Source organism: Callorhinus ursinus, unplaced genomic scaffold, assembly GCF_003265705.2.
Source record: "Callorhinus ursinus isolate GAN/ISIS: 27379988/994484 unplaced genomic scaffold, GSC_fseal_2.0 scaffold2, whole genome shotgun sequence".
NCBI classification, from domain to species: domain Eukaryota; kingdom Metazoa; phylum Chordata; class Mammalia; order Carnivora; family Otariidae; genus Callorhinus; species Callorhinus ursinus.
Genome location: NW_027397064.1, coordinates 67,960,682 through 67,976,428, shown reverse-complemented (window position 1 = coordinate 67,976,428; position 15,747 = coordinate 67,960,682). Strand labels below are relative to the sequence as shown.

General features: G+C 34.6%; 1 protein-coding gene across 3 annotated transcripts in view; it reads left to right on the top strand.

The window, feature by feature from the left end:
• The window catches only part of PSMD14 (proteasome 26S subunit, non-ATPase 14), a 99,963-nt gene that overhangs the window by 41,852 nt on the left and 42,364 nt on the right, over positions 1-15,747 (top strand). For all 3 annotated transcript variants that reach the window (XM_025853857.2, XM_073883418.1, XM_025853865.2), the window contains 2 exons: positions 15,233-15,304; positions 15,520-15,639. In XM_025853857.2, the coding sequence (XP_025709642.1) occupies positions 15,233-15,304; positions 15,520-15,639 (192 nt within the window). The remainder of the gene's footprint in view (positions 1-15,232; positions 15,305-15,519; positions 15,640-15,747) is intronic.

The window sequence follows — 15,747 nt, the reverse complement described above, 5'->3', positions numbered from 1 at the left end:
AGCACTTTAAAGTAAAAGCTAGTTGTAGTGTCTGTTGTGCAACAGTTTTGATAAAACTTAATGGTCTGTTATAGGACGTTCAAGGTTCTGCTTGATTGTGGGAATTAATTTCCAGTTATAAAAGATAGCATGCTTTTAGCCACTCCTGAACATTTGTTTGTTTGTTTTTTTAAGATTTTATTTATTTATTTATTTGAAAGAGAACAAGCACAAGCAAGGGGAGTGGCAGCCAGAGGGAGAGGGAGAGGGAGAAGCAGGCTCCCAATAGGGAGCCGGATGTGGATGTGGACTCGGACCCTGGGATCGTGACCTGAGCTGAAGACAGATGCTTAACTGACTGGCCACCCAGGTGCCCCATTAACATTTGTAGTTATCTTCTGGTTTCTGAAGTTTGACTAACTGATGATCTGTGAATGATGCTTCTGTATAACAAAGGAAGTCAAGCATTGTGCTTGCTCCTTCCTCTTTGCTAAGAAGCAGAGTGAAAGTCATCCAGAGTGGGAGACAGTAGATCCTTCTACCGGTGAGATGGATTTCATAGATGTCTGAAGTGATTGGTGCTTACAGCATATGTCACACACACACTTTTAAGTAGGTAAAAATTATTTTAAAATGAGTATCTCAAAGAGAAAGAAATGTCAGATCGGGCAATGTGCATTAGGCTTTCAGATCCTATATTACTTTGATCAGTTGTCTTCATAACCAGGTGATGTTATAAATGTCATCTTACCCTCACCCTAAGCCTCACCCCACTGCCTTTTCTCCCACTGAAATTTTTATGTTCTCAAAATATTGGTTCCAGGGCAGCTACTTAGGTTTGCTGTATTGGAGGAGGTCAGTAGGCCTAGGGAAAGAAAGTCAATTTTCATAGAAGCAAGAACTGAGCTTGTCAAATAATTGGAAGACTTGGAAGAAGAGTGGGTGAGGTAGGGAAAGGAATATAGAATCAGTTGTAGTATAATTTCTGTTTTTTGATATCCTTGAACCATTATATTGCCCATTATTATCTAAGACCTTGCTGACCAAGTTTTTAGTAAGCATATTTTTAGTTATAATTACTCAAGAGCCCAGCTATATTACAACAGTGAATGAGATTATCTCTATATTGTCATGTTAGTAATTTTTTATTGATTTATCACAAGGTACACAGTGTTAGGTCTTACACGTTTTCTAATGTTTAGTTCTTACTCTGGTACTATTTTCACTAAAGGAATATTTTCAGGGTTACACAGAGATGAAAGATGTAGCATAAGTATGTTAATTTTTTAATTGTAATATTTAGAATATTATATAATTGAATTTTATTTAAAATGCCTGTAATGCTTAAAATATATAAGAATATTAGTATTTATAAATATGGCATTTTGAAAGCAGTGCATCATTATTTTGACATTTTCATTCTTATTTTTCTTTCCTTCTTTTTGTATTTTTTTTTTCTTAAGAATTAATGTGCCATCTGGAAACCTCTAAGATCATGCCATAAAAGGAATTTAGACTTTTTGGCAACCAGTCATTAGGATATGCTGTGACTATGCACCTTATCAGAATAATAAAACATAATTAGAAAGGTGTTTAACTCATATATATTTCAAAACATTTTTAAATTGAGGATTCTTATATGGACATATAGGAATAAAAAAATTAATATTGCCCTATCCCAGGGTTAAGATGATTAAGTTATCATAGGATAGTTGGATCCTTAAACACAAATGTAAATCAAAACCCTATATGACTAAATGGTTCTAAGCTATTTCTAAACGCTATTTCCTATATCTTCTTTACAGTGTTAAAACAAGCAAACATAACTAGTTTCTATATTTTTCATAAGGGAGAGTTGCAATATTATATTGCAATTAACTCGCTCTACTCTTCTGAATAATATAGTCATTGGAACTGTCAGCCAAAGGACCTTTTTTGGGAACATTTTTTTTTTAACTCTAAAAAGTAACAAGTTTTTTAAATTAATTGAGAGAAAACAGCTGAAATCATGCATTGAAGGGGTTAAGTCGACATGAAAGAATTCATTTCCACTTTAATGACCTAGCCTTGCTGGGTTAGGACGATGGGGAGCATGCTTCTGACTTGTACTCCTATTGCCAATTAACACCTCCTATAACAGGTTGCCTCAGCTAGTCATTGAAGCTCAGGCAGTAGAAATAGTTTACATGCAGCTTGTTTTTCACACTAGTTGTTTAATACTCACAAAATTAAAGTATTAAAAGGTTGTTTCTTACCTTGTTAGATAGTAGATAAACAATACCATGGTAGTTATTTGTATATGTTTGAATTCACCTATTTTGTGTTCACTTGATTTTTTTTCAGGGTATTTTAATTGCAGAAACTGAAGGTGGTAGTTTCATCAAATTTTTAAATTTTTTTACAGTATTTGTCAAATTTGGGTGATATTGGATACCATAAATTAAAATTTTTCTGTCAACTATTCAGTATATGTTTAGGTTTTGTTTTTTAAAAACGTAGTCACCTCCATTTGTTAATAAAATTTATTTTCTCTTTGTTGAAAAATACATATTTTAAAGATCTTAATTCTGTGATGCAGAACCAAATATATACCTTTAAACAGCCATTATAAAGATAAAGGCTGTGTAATATTTAAATCCTAGAACAACTTTTTAACAAATTTTGAAATGTTGTGTTGTTTCCCAAGTTAACTTTATATTTTTAGATAGTTTTAGAGTGTTGCAGTTCAGTGATAACTATTTATTTTACATTTCTTTTAAGTGACACTTTGGTTCATGTTTAATCAGCAGGTATTTTAATAACATAATAAAATTGGCTAAATAATTGATACCAGTTCACACTAAGAGAAAGGTGGAGTAATATAACTAATAGTGTTAACAAATTTGTTAAAAGGCCTGAGTAGGTAACACTTAAAGGCGTTAGTTTTATCCTGTTGTAATGGCAAATGCCTTTTTTTTTAACACTTAGTCAACAAGGGCTGCCCAAGTAAAACTCACAGCTTTTTATGCTGGATAAGATTTTAACCTTCTAAATGGGGTGGGGTGTGGGGAACTGTATCTCATTTAAGTTAACCACACTTAAAATTTGTGGATCTGGATGTTAATTTCTGTTTTACTAAACATGGCAGATCAAAACTCATTGTACAGAGATAAGTTTAATGCTTTCATGGAGTCATAATAGGTGTTATAAGACCAGTTGGGCAGATTTTCATGGTATGTATAAAGGTTGGTTGCACTGCTTGTGTCTTTGGCTCACCAATTTATCTTACAGTTCTATTAATAGCTGATTTTGTACTCTTAGTTTAAAAGTGTGGATTTTTCTCCCCTTTTAAAATAAACTTATTTTGAAGAATCAGAGTTATGTAAGTGATTTTAAAGTTGCCTGTTGAATATTGAGGAGTTATGTAGCAAATGTGATTACTGTATTTCCATTTCTCTTTTATAAGAGGGTTATATGCAAATATTTTAGTTACTTTTTTTTACAGCAGTATATAACTAAACCATTCCAATTTTTAAATTGTAACATTAATTTACATTTTTAACAATAAAGTTACAGAATATTTAGTTGTTGTTGTTTTTTTTAAGTAAACTACCACCAGTGTGGGGCTCAAACTCATGACCCCAGGATCAAGAGTCGCATGATCTACCAGCTGAGCCAGCTAGGAGCCCCGTAGATGTTTCTTATTTTACTTATCTGTTATCAGTGATATGTATGTTTCTGTTTTATAGTGGCATTGTGTGAAATACAGGCCAGTTTTCTTTAGTTTTTTATTTTAGTTTTTCTTTTGCTTAATACCATATTAGTTATACCAGTGCCTTCAGGTACAACAAATAGATGTTGTTTTTAAGATTTTATTCACTTACAGGAAAGAGAAGGAGAGCGAGGGAGAACATGGGGGTGGGGGGAGGGGGAAGGGAGAAGCAAACTCCCCACTGAGCAGGGAGGCTGACCACAGGGATTGATCCCTGGACTCTGGGATCATAACCTGAGCCAAAAGCAGCTGCTCAACCAACTGAGCCACCCAGGCGCCCTCTAATAGTTGTTTTTAAAGGACCTTGAAATTTAAGTTACATCATGTTCAATCTCCAAAAAAAAAAAAAAAATGACTTTCTGTACTTGTTTATTATGGTAGTAGTGGAATTGTTGTTATAAGGTGAGCAGAGAACTTGAATAGTTCACACACTATATAAGCTGGTAACTTTAAAACTATGCTGTTTGATTAAATAAGCACCAGAAAGAAACTATTTTCTCCATTACTTATTTTTATAGTAGTAATAGCCAAGTGTAAAATTTCAAAAACATTTGGGTCTAGGTTTTCATTTGACTTAATCATTGTGTAGTTTTTCACTTTATTTTACCCAGCATTTAGCTTAGTTTCTTAAACATAATAAGTTCTCAAAAAGTGAAAGATGATTGAAGTAATTCAAATTCTGTGCATTTATTCAGATATTTTCATTGTACAAATGAGACATGTATAATTTATTTGTGATCACCACATGTCCATTTTAGTTGAATGTAAACATAGCCTAACAATGGTTACCTTAAGTCTAACTTAAAACCATTTGTATCAGTTTCTATTTGTGAAATCCTTAGTTTTTTATTAAAGTCATAGGATTGCATATATGAGACATGAAGGCAGGCCCAGTTAAAAGGCCTTGGAAACTTTGAGTGGGTGAAGAATAAAAACCATCATGTCTGCTTTGCTGGGTAGTGCCTCACAGTCTTGGGATTCTTTTTACTACCTCATTACCCTGACCACTCCTACTCCATACATTGCCCCTTATTGAATTCTTAAGTTATTTGAAATAGAGCTATACCTCAGTATCTTTGCCTAGGGTATAGCCATCTAGCACCTGAAGTATCTTGAGATCTCAGCGTAAGGAACTTTTCTTTTTTTAAACTTTTATTGAAGTATGATGAACATACAGTGTTTTATTAGTTTCAGGTGTACAATATAATGATTCAACAATTCTTTACATTTTTCAGTGGTCATCAAAATAAGTATACTCTTCATCCCCTTTATCTATTTCACCCATCCCTCAACCCACCTCCTCTGGCAACCACCCGTTAGTTCTATTTAAGAGACTGTTTTGTCTCTTTTTTTTCCCTTTGTTCCTTTGTTTTGTTTCTTAAATTCCACGTATGAGTGAAATCATATGGTATTTGTCTTTCAGAGAAAGGAACATTCAACAGTATTCTTTAATTATTGGTTGTTATTTTATTCCTTGATTTATTTGCATTATTAAAAGAAGCATCATGAACATTCTGGTTCATGCAAACATCTCTGCTTGTTTACTTAAATAATTTCTAGGAGTGCAAAAGTAGGGTCAAAAAGTTTGTGCGGTTGTAAGGCTCTTGATATTGCTCAGCTGCTTTTCTGATAGATGATACCAGTTCACATTCTCACTAACAGTTCTCAGAGTGTTTCTTTTATAATACTCACTCCAAAATTAGGCATTGTAAAGCTCGTGTGATAGAAAACAACAACGTCTTAATGTGTTAATTGGCATTTCTTAATTAAAGAAGGTCAGCTAGTGAGGTTGAACATTTTCATATTTATTTCACCATGTATTTATGTAATTACTTGCTTTATATTCTTTGCCCATGTTTCTATTACAGTTTTAGTATTTTGTTAATTTATATATTGACTTTTTGTCATAAATGGGGCAACTATTTTTTTTTGGGGTTTTTAAAAATTTTTTTTAATATTCAGAAATTTTAGATTGTCAGTTTTATATTTTATTATATGTCCAAATTAGAATGTGTTTCCTCACCCAGATCAGATGGATATTAATATGTGTGTGTGTGTGGATATATATATATATATATATCCAATAACTCCACATTCCTCTCCCCCAGCTTCTGACAATCACCATTATACTTTCTCTTTGATTTTGGCTACTCTAAGTTCCCCATCATATAAGTGGAATCATACAGTATTTGTCTTTTTGTGATTGGCTTATTTCACTTAGCATGATATTTAGTTCATCCATGTGGTACTATATTGCAGGTTTTCCTTTTTTAAGGTTGAGTAATATTCCATTGTATGTATGTACCACATTTTGCTTATCTTTTAATCTCTTGATGTATACTTGGGTTGTTTCCACATTTTAGCTATTGTAAATAAGGTTGCTGTGAACGTTGGTATACAAATATTTCTTTGAGAGCCTGCTTTCAATTCTTTTGGGTGTATACCTAAAAGTGGAATTGCTAGATCTTACAGTATTCTGTTTTTAATTATTTGAGGAATGGCCATAACTGTTTTCCACAGTTGCTTTACCATTTTACATTTCTATCAGCAGTGCACAAGGGTTCCAATTTCTCCACATCCATGTTGTTTCTGTTTTTTGTTTTTTATAGTAGCCATCCTAATGGGTGTAAGATGGTATCTCATTGTAGTTTTGATTTACATTTCCCTTATGATTAGTGATGTTGAGCATCTGTTCATGTGCTTATTGACCATTTATACACCTTCTTTGGATAAATGTCTGTTCACGTTCTTTGTCCATTTTTGAATCATGTTTTTTTATTTTTGAGTTTTAGTTCTCTTTTTTTCTGGATATAAATCCCTTGTCAGGTATATAATTTGCAAATGTTTTCTCCCATTCTGTGGGTTGTCTTTTTACACTGTTGATAGTATCTTTTGATGCACAAATTTTTAAAATGTCCATGAAGTCCATTGTATCTGTTTTTTCTTTTGTTACCTGTACCTTTGGTGTCATATCCAAGAAATCATTGCCAAATCAACATTATGAAGTTTTTGTCCTTTGTTTTCTTCTCTTATTGGTTTTACATTTAGGTCTTACATTTAGGTCCTTGATCCATTTTGAGTCAGATTTTTAAGGTGTTAGGTAAGGTTCCAACTTCATTCATTTGCATGTGGATATCATTTTTCTAGCACCATTTGTTGAAAAGATTGTCCTTTCCCATTGAATTGTCTTGGTACCCTTGTTAAAAATTATTTGCCCATATATGAAAGGGTTTATTTCTGGGCTCTCTGTGCTCTTCATTGGTCTGTATGTCTATTTTTATGCCAATACCACACTGTTTTGATTACTGTAGCTTTGTAGTAAGTCTTGAAATCAGGAAGTTTGAGTCCTCTGGCTTTGTTCTTTTTCAAGATTGTCTTGGCTATTTAGGGTCCCTTGAGATTCCATATGACTTTAAGGATGGGTTTTCTATTTCTGCAGAAAGCATCATTAGAATTTTGATAGAGATTACATTGAATCTATAGATCACTTTGGGTAGTTTTGACATTTTAATACTAAATTTTGTGATCCATGAACATAGGATGTGTTTCCCATTTCATGTTATTTTTTTATGTTCTTTAATTTCTTACAACTGTGTTTTATAATTTTCTTTGTACAACTCTTTAACCTCCTTGGTTAAGTTAATTCCTAAGTATTTTATTCTGCTAAATGTTACTATAAATGGAATTGCTTTTGTAATTACTTTTTCTTTCCCCCTTAAGTAGGCTCCACACTCATCGTGGGGCTTGAACTCATGACCCTGAGATCAGGAGTTCCATGCTCTACTGACTGAGCCAGCCAGGCACCCTGCTTTTTTAATTTCTTTTTCAGATTGTTCATTGTTCACAGTAGAAATACAACTGATTTTTGTGTTGACTTTGTAGCCTGCTATTTTGCTAAATTCATTTATTAGTTCTAATAGTTGTATGTAATCTTTAGAGTTTTCTACATGTAAGAGCATATTGTCTGCAAACAGAGACAGTTACTCCTTCCTTTCCAGTTTGGATGCATTTTACTTCTTTTTCTTGCCTAATTGCTTTGGGTAGAATTTCCAGGACTGTGTTGAATAGAAGTAGTGAAAACAGGTATACTTGCCTAGTTCCTAATTTTAGAGGAAGCACTTTTTGTCTTTTTCCATGGAATATTACGTTCACTGTGGGCTTTCAGATATGGCTTTTGTTTATTTTTTTTAAAGATTTATTTATTTATTTTAGGGGGAGGGAGAGAGTGGAGGGGGCAGTAGGACTAGAGAGAATCTCAAATAGACTCCCTGCTGAGCATGGAGCCTGATGTAGGGCTTGATCTCACGACCCTGAGATCATGACCTGAGCTGAAATCAAGAGTTTGCCACTCGACTGACTGAGCCACCCATGTGCACCTAGATATGGCTTTTATTATGTTGAGGTAGTTTCCTTCGACCCCTAGTTTGTTCAGTGTTTTTATTATGAAAGGGTGTTGAATTTGGTTAGATGCTTTTTCTTCATCAGTTGAAATGATCATGTGGGGTTTTTTCCCTTCATTCTGCTCATTGGGTATATTACATTGGTCAGTTTTCATATGTTGAACCATCCTTATATTTCAGTAATAAACCCCACTTGGTCATGTGTAAAATAATCCTTTCCATATGCTGCTGAGTTTTGTTTGCTAGTTTTTTGTGGTGGATTTTTGCAGCAGTGTTTGTAAGAGATACTGGTCTGTAGTTTTCTTGTAGTGTCTTTGGCTTTGGCATCAGGGTAATACTGGCCTCAGAGAATGAATTAGGAAGTTTTGCCAATAATTTTAGCCACGTTTTGTTATAATTTGATTTTTTGTAAATGTAAATTATTAATCTAACTGGACGGTGATAAATGTGATACAGAGAAACACATTTAATTTTAAATGTTTTCAATATTAAACAATTAAAAATTAGAATATGTTCAATTCTCTGGTGATAACTTTGTAATCTATTGAAATGAAAGTTTCTGGAACAATATAATAGTATCAAGACATAAATAACCTCAATTTATTAATACCACTGAAAAGGTTACAATGATCAGCTCCAAAATCAGCTTTAGAGCCAAATATTAATATTGAACTTTTCCAAATTTTTAAGACCTAGATAATTTAGTATATACAGATGATCATTGAACGGGTTTGAAGTACGTGGGTCCATTTATACACAGATTTTTTTCAGTAAATACAATATGGTACTATAAATATATAGGATTTTCTTAATAACCCTTTCTTTATTATAAGAATACAGTATATAATCCATATAAGATACAAAATATGTTAATTATTTAAATTATGTTATCAGTGGGCTATTAGTAGTTAAGTTTTGAGGGAGTCAAAAGTTGTATGTGGATTTTCGCCTGTGTGGGAGGTTGGCGCCCCTAACCCTTATGTTGTTCGAGGGTTAGCTATGTTAATATTAGAATTAGAACGCAGAAAATGATGAAGTATAAAATTTCAAAATTATTTTTAAACTAGCATAATGATAAAAAAGCTGACAAATTTAACACAAAAAAGAAAATGCCAGACCAGTCTCACTTGTAAACAGGGAAACAAAAACCCTAAAAAAAAAAAAAAAAAAGAGTAAATCACGTCAACAGTTTTATCCCAGGAGTAGAGAGGTGATTTAATACTGGGAAAACTATTACTGTAACGTATCACTTGACAGAGGCAAGATGAGTAAAACATAGTAGCCACTACGGTTGTGTTTACAGAAGGAAATGTATACAAATCTCACCAATCCTTTTATTTTTATTTTTATTTTTTAAAGATTTTATTTATTTATATGAGAGAGAATGGTAGAGAGAGAGTGTGAGAGGGAGGAAGGTCAGAGGGAGAAGCAGACTCCCCGCTGAGCAGGGAGCCCGATGCGGGACTCGATCCCCGGACTCCAGGATCATGACCTGAGCTGAAGGCAGTCGCTTAACCAGCTGAGCCACCCGGGTGCCCTTTTATTTTTTATTTGTAAGCAGTATATACATGAATTTCCATTTTATTTATTTATTTTTTGAAGATTTTATTTATTTATTTGACAGAGAGGGATATAGTGAGAAAGAGAGCACAAGCAAGGGAAGCAGCAGAGGGAGAGGGAGAAGCAGGCTCCCCACTGAGCAAGGAGCCCGATGGGGGACTTGATCCCAGGATCCTGGGATCACGACCTGAGCCAAAGGCAGCGAGCCGCTTAACCAACTGAGCCACCCAGGGGCCCCTGAATTTCAATTTAAAATCTATTATGAGAGGCTTTTAACAAAGGACTTTAATTCATTTATAGTTTTCCATTACCATTATATCTGATCTTACCTATTGTTTGCTGTTTTTGTTTCACTCCGTTCTTGGTTCCCTACTGGTGTTTGGGTCGTTTTTTGTTTTTTTAGTTATCAGTGTTGTGTTTGCTTTTCTTTCTCCAATGATTCCGTTTTAATGTTTATTGTGGTTATTTTTAAGTTGTTCAGATGACTTTTTAATTCATATTTCTGTAGTAGTCAAAATCAGCACTTAAATTAGAGGTGTTTTTTTTTTCCCCCTCCTGTATGTAAAATAGAGAATTTTGTTTACTTCATTTCTTTCCACTGCCGTGTATTGTTATTTGGACAATATCTGTGGTTTTGAACCCTCTTTATTTATATTATTTAGATCCATATCTGTCTTTAACTGCTTTCAATAATCTTAACAGATGGCTTTTCCATTTTTCAGGTTTTAATTTTGATTTGTGGGGGCACAGCCGGTTTTATTTATTCAAGAAGTTCTTTGAAGGAGGATATAAGGAATCATATTTTCTGAGTCCTTGTGTACTTAGTAACATGTTTGTGGGCCTTCATACATTTTTTAAATTAAGTATAAAATTTCGGACTCAACAGGGTTTCTCTCTTAAAACTTGGAAACTTTCTTTCATTGTTTTCTGTCATTTAATGTTGCAAAGAAATCCAAAGTCAACCTGAGTTGCAGTTTTTTCATCAGGTTAGTTTTTCTACTTTCATGTTTTTAGGAATTTTGCTTTATCCATGTAATTATGATTTACCCGGAGTGCCTGGGTGTCTTAAGTTAAGCGTCCAATTCTTGATTTCGGCTCAGGTCATGATCTCTCAGGGGTGTGAGATCAAGCCCCGCATGGGCCTGGAGCCTGCTTAAGATTCTCTCGCTTCCTCTCCATCTGCCCCTCCCCTCCCTGTCTCCCCCGCTTAAAAAAAAAAAAAAAATTGCCCAAGATTTTTCAAGGTATAATACTTTCTTCACTGATTATTGCCTAACATTTAGTGATCTGAAAGTTGGAAAAAAAAATTTTGTTTGTCCTTTCAGGAAAGTTTTCTTCACCTTTATCTTGACTTATTGATTCTTTTTTGTTTGTTTTTTTAATTTTTTATTGTTATGTTAATCACCATATATTACATAATTTGTTTTGGTGTACTGTTCCATGATTCATTGTTTGTTCATAACACCCAGTGCTCCATGCAGAATGTGCCCTCCTCAATACCCATCACTAGGCTAACCCATCCCCCCACCCTCCTCCCCTCCAGAAACCTCAGTTTGTTTTTCAGAGTCCATCATCTCTCCTGGTTCGTCTCCCCCTCTGACTTACTGATTCTATTTCTTACTTTGTCCTTAGGAACAACTATTTCTTAGCTTATAGCTCCTTTGTCCTCTAGTATCATTACATTTTTAGTAGTTTTCATCTCTGACTTTTAACTCTGCATTCTGAGACATCTTCTTTGTGTTCTGTATCAGTGAATTAAACTTGTCATAATCTTATTTTTACCCTTGTTTCCTCCCATGTGATTTTAGTTCTTAATTATTTTTCATCTTTTCATATTGGTCTGTCCTTGAACTTTCTGTTTCAAAGTTAGGAAAGCTTATATTGTACTGATGCCAAATAGTTTTCTAAAATTTTGTTTATGAGTCCTATTTTTAGATTTCTTTCCTCTCTTTGAATCATCAGGATGCTATTGCTCAGGAGCATTTGCCGAAAGACAATGTAGGTACATTGTCCATAGCCCCACATTTTTCTTAACTTGGGTTAAGTTAAGCTCAGTTTCCAGGGTCTCTGATGGAGTTTTCTTTTTCTTCCTTGCCTGGTTGTATGATAATCTGGACAGGTGAGCATATGAAAAGTGATAGTCTCAAATATTCACAACTACCAGAGGTCCTGAACATCTGTCCTGTAGACAGTATTTTACATGGATTACTCTTTATTTTTATTTCTTTTAAGAATGCAGTTCAGGGGCACCTGGCTGGCTCCGTTGGAAGAGCATGTGATTCTGATGTCTACTCTTGATCTCAGGGTTGTGAGTTTGAACCCCGTATTGGGTGTAGAGATTACTTTTAAAAAATGCAGTTCATGATTCATTGTTTGTGTATAATAACACTCACTGCTCCATGCAGAACGTGCCCTCTTTAATACCCATCACCAGGCTAACCCATCCCCCCGCCACCCAGAACCCTCAATTTGTTTCTCAGAGTCCATAGTCTCTCATGGTTCGTCTCCCCCTCTGATTTCCCCCCCTTCATTCTTCCCCTCCTGCTATCTTCTTCTTCTTCTTTTTTTTTTTTTTAACATATGATGTATTATTTGTTTCAGAGGTACAGGTCTGTGATTCAGCAGTCTTACACAATTCACAGTGCTCACCATAGCACATACCCTCCCCAGTGTCCATCACCCAGCCACCCCATCCCTCCCACCCCCCACCACTCCAGCAACCCTCAGTTTGTTTCCTGAGATTAAGAATTCCTCATATCAGTGAGGTCATATGATACAATCATGAAACACTACATCAAAAACTAATGATGTAATGTATGGTGATTAACATAAAAAAAAGTACTGCCAACAATAAATAAATAAATAAATGAATGAATGAATGAATGAATGAATGAATGCAGTACACCACTATAAACTCTTTTCTACTTCTTGCCAAGTTTTTTTTCTAAGGAATTTAGTCTCTGACTAGATCAAGAAACAAAATAGTAGTGGAGTGAGAGAAGCAACAGGAAATATCACTGGCTGCTCTCTCAAAAAACAGCACCCATCCAGTAGAGAAACAGTCAAATGGTTTTCTCTTAGTATGTTTCTGAACCAGAAGAAAATAGTGAAAGAGGAGGTGATGATCTTTTATATCTACTTACGTATGGTTTGTTCTCTCTCACAGAGTAACTGGTGGGTATTTTTCATTTCTGTTCCACTGGCTTATAGTACCTCAGTTTATTCATTTCATTTTTTTCAGCCAACACTTATTAAGTTCTTTTCAGGCACTTTGCTAGGTACTGGTTATATGTAATGTTGAACAAAACAGACAGTTCTTTAATTGATGGCAGGGGTAGTTTCTGGACTTGTCGGTAATACATTTTCCTGATGGTATGATGTTTTATTTCCCTATTCCTTTTTTTAGTATTTTCTGGCAAGTTATGAAGGGCAGTATTAAAAAAAATTAAAGAAAGGCTGTATTAATAACTACAGTCTAGATACCGTTTTAAATTCTTTTTCCATATGAAATTTTTAAGTTGCTCTGGATTCAGGAATTAATCTCTGTGAATAAATATAGTGTTCATTATCCTAATTTAAAGTAGTGCTTCCCCAAGACCTCTCATTACAGCTGACTTACTACTGTCCTCACCTTTTTTCTTAAACTTTCTTTACTTTTTTAGTTAGATGAATAAAATGATCATATTAACAAAATTATCATGTTTAGGGGTGCCTGGGTGGCTTAGCTGGTTGAGCAGTGACTCTTGACGTCGACTCAGGTCATGATCTCAGGTTATGAGATCGAGTCCCACATTGGGCTATGTGCTCAGTACAGAGTCTGCTAGTCCCTCTCTGTCCCTCCCCCTGCCCACGCTCCCACACACTCTCTCTCTAAAATAAACAAAATCTTAAAAAAAAACATTTGTTTTATATGATGATCTCAACAAATGTTTTGGCATGATAGTACTTTAGCTTACCTTAGAGTTTTCATTCTGAAAGAGACTTATATTGGGGCACTTGGGTGGCTTAGGAAATTAAGTGTGGAGTGATTTCGGCTTAGGTCATGATCTCAGGGTCCTGTGATCAAACCCCCGTGGGGCTCTGTGCTCAGTGGGGAGTCTGCTTGGGGATTCTCTCCCTCTTCCTCCCCCTACCCCAGCTCGTTTGCTCATGCGCTCCCTCCCTCTCTCTCTCTCTCAAATAAATAAACAAACCTTTGAAAGAGACTCATCTCTATTTGAAAAGTAAGCAATAAAGCTGCATTAGGCAATAATAAATGGAGAATTACTTTTGGTTTTTTAAATTTATTATCTGATATTATTAAAAATAAAATTAGGCATTTGATTTTTCTTACCCCCTTGTACATAAGGAAACAAATAATTTCTGTAAGAAAAAAGAAATAATTTTGTGTTCTTGTATTCAGAGAAAAGTTATTATAGAACTCTTTATATTTAATGCTCCCAGCAAATATTAGGAATTTTTACACAAAAAATAAAAATTAAAAAAATGACAGAATTTAGCATATAAATAGACAAGAAGCATAAAATACACATAGACCTGCACATCTGAAATGTAATGAGTAAATCAGTTGATTAATTTTAATAAGTAAACCCATAAAAGCAAGATAGAATATTGATTTATAATTTGGATAACTAACATTTGTTTTGTAATTTGTATTAGAGTTACTGTCAAGGAAAGGGAACTTTGAGCAAAACAGAACCTGGCAATTACAGGACACATCTCATTTTAATTTCCCAGACTGTCGGGTATTGAAAAACAAGAAAGCTTTCTTGTGTGCAGAATTACATGTATAAGATTGTAGTCATCTTGAGGGGAAGGACCCTATGTAAATTACCTTGTGCCTCTGAATGTTATAGTCAAAAGAGGCTTGTTGCTTTTGATGAAGAAGACACAATCCTTAGGGAGAATAGTTTCTGCCTTAACCTGTAGTAAGATAAATAGTAACATTTGTTTGAAAGGTAGTAAGAATTTGAAAGTATTTTCATGTTGGCCACACTAGTCTCAGCCAGTTTGTTCATACCTGGTGCACTTGTGTTAAATTTATTGTATCGGGGAGAGGAACAGGTTTATCAGGTGAAGTGCATAGTGTGTTGTTCACAGCTCTTTCACCTAGGGGTTAGACATCTTCTGTCCCCTCCCGCCAACTATATCTGTGCATCTGCTGAGATCCCATAGCCCTAAAGTATATGCTGTCTGTAGCTGAAAATCAGTCTCAGATTGAGAAGGAGAAACGTGGCTAATTGGTGTATTGTAGTTATTTTGTAGCAGAGGTAGCTTAGCATTGCTGAAAGATTTAAGCTTTATGTCCGCTGGACACTTGCCTGAGCATTAAGTTTGATTTGTTTTCCATGGGTTTGAGGTTTGATATTTATTAAGTTGTTTTGATTATTTGTGTTGTGCCTGAATAAAACGATACTTGAGAATAAAAGGATACTTGATGGGTTTTCCCAAAACTCTTAAAAACAATCAAGTTTATATCACATAACTTTAATTTTAAACTCATAAACTGTGTGTGCATAATAATTGATGTGCTTATTTCTAGGGGCCACCTACAGATGCTCCTGCGGTGGACACAGCAGAACAGGTCTATATTTCTTCCCTTGCACTGTTAAAAGTAAGTATTGAATAGAGTTACTTGCTTTAGAGAACTCTGTTGCTTTCACTTGGGAATATTTGTTATGTTAGCCCTCAAACTTAAGCCAGTGCTCTAGGTGCATCTGTAAAATAAGAGTGTTTTATTTCCACTGAAACAAACTTAGGTTATTAAAAAAAAAAAGTACCAAGGATCTTAATTTAAAGCTTTATACCCACCTATCTTCCTCTTCACAGATGTTAAAGCATGGTCGGGCTGGAGTTCCCATGGAAGTTATGGGTCTGATGCTTGGAGAATTTGTTGACGATTACACCGTCAGAGTGATTGACGTGTTTGCTATGCCACAGTCAGGAACAGTGAGTACTTTTTATGGTTGCCTGCTGTAAGTAAATGTGTTTCTTTTCTCTTTCCTTTTCCTATGCAAAATAATTTTGATCACATTATATTTTCTCTTCCTGATAGGA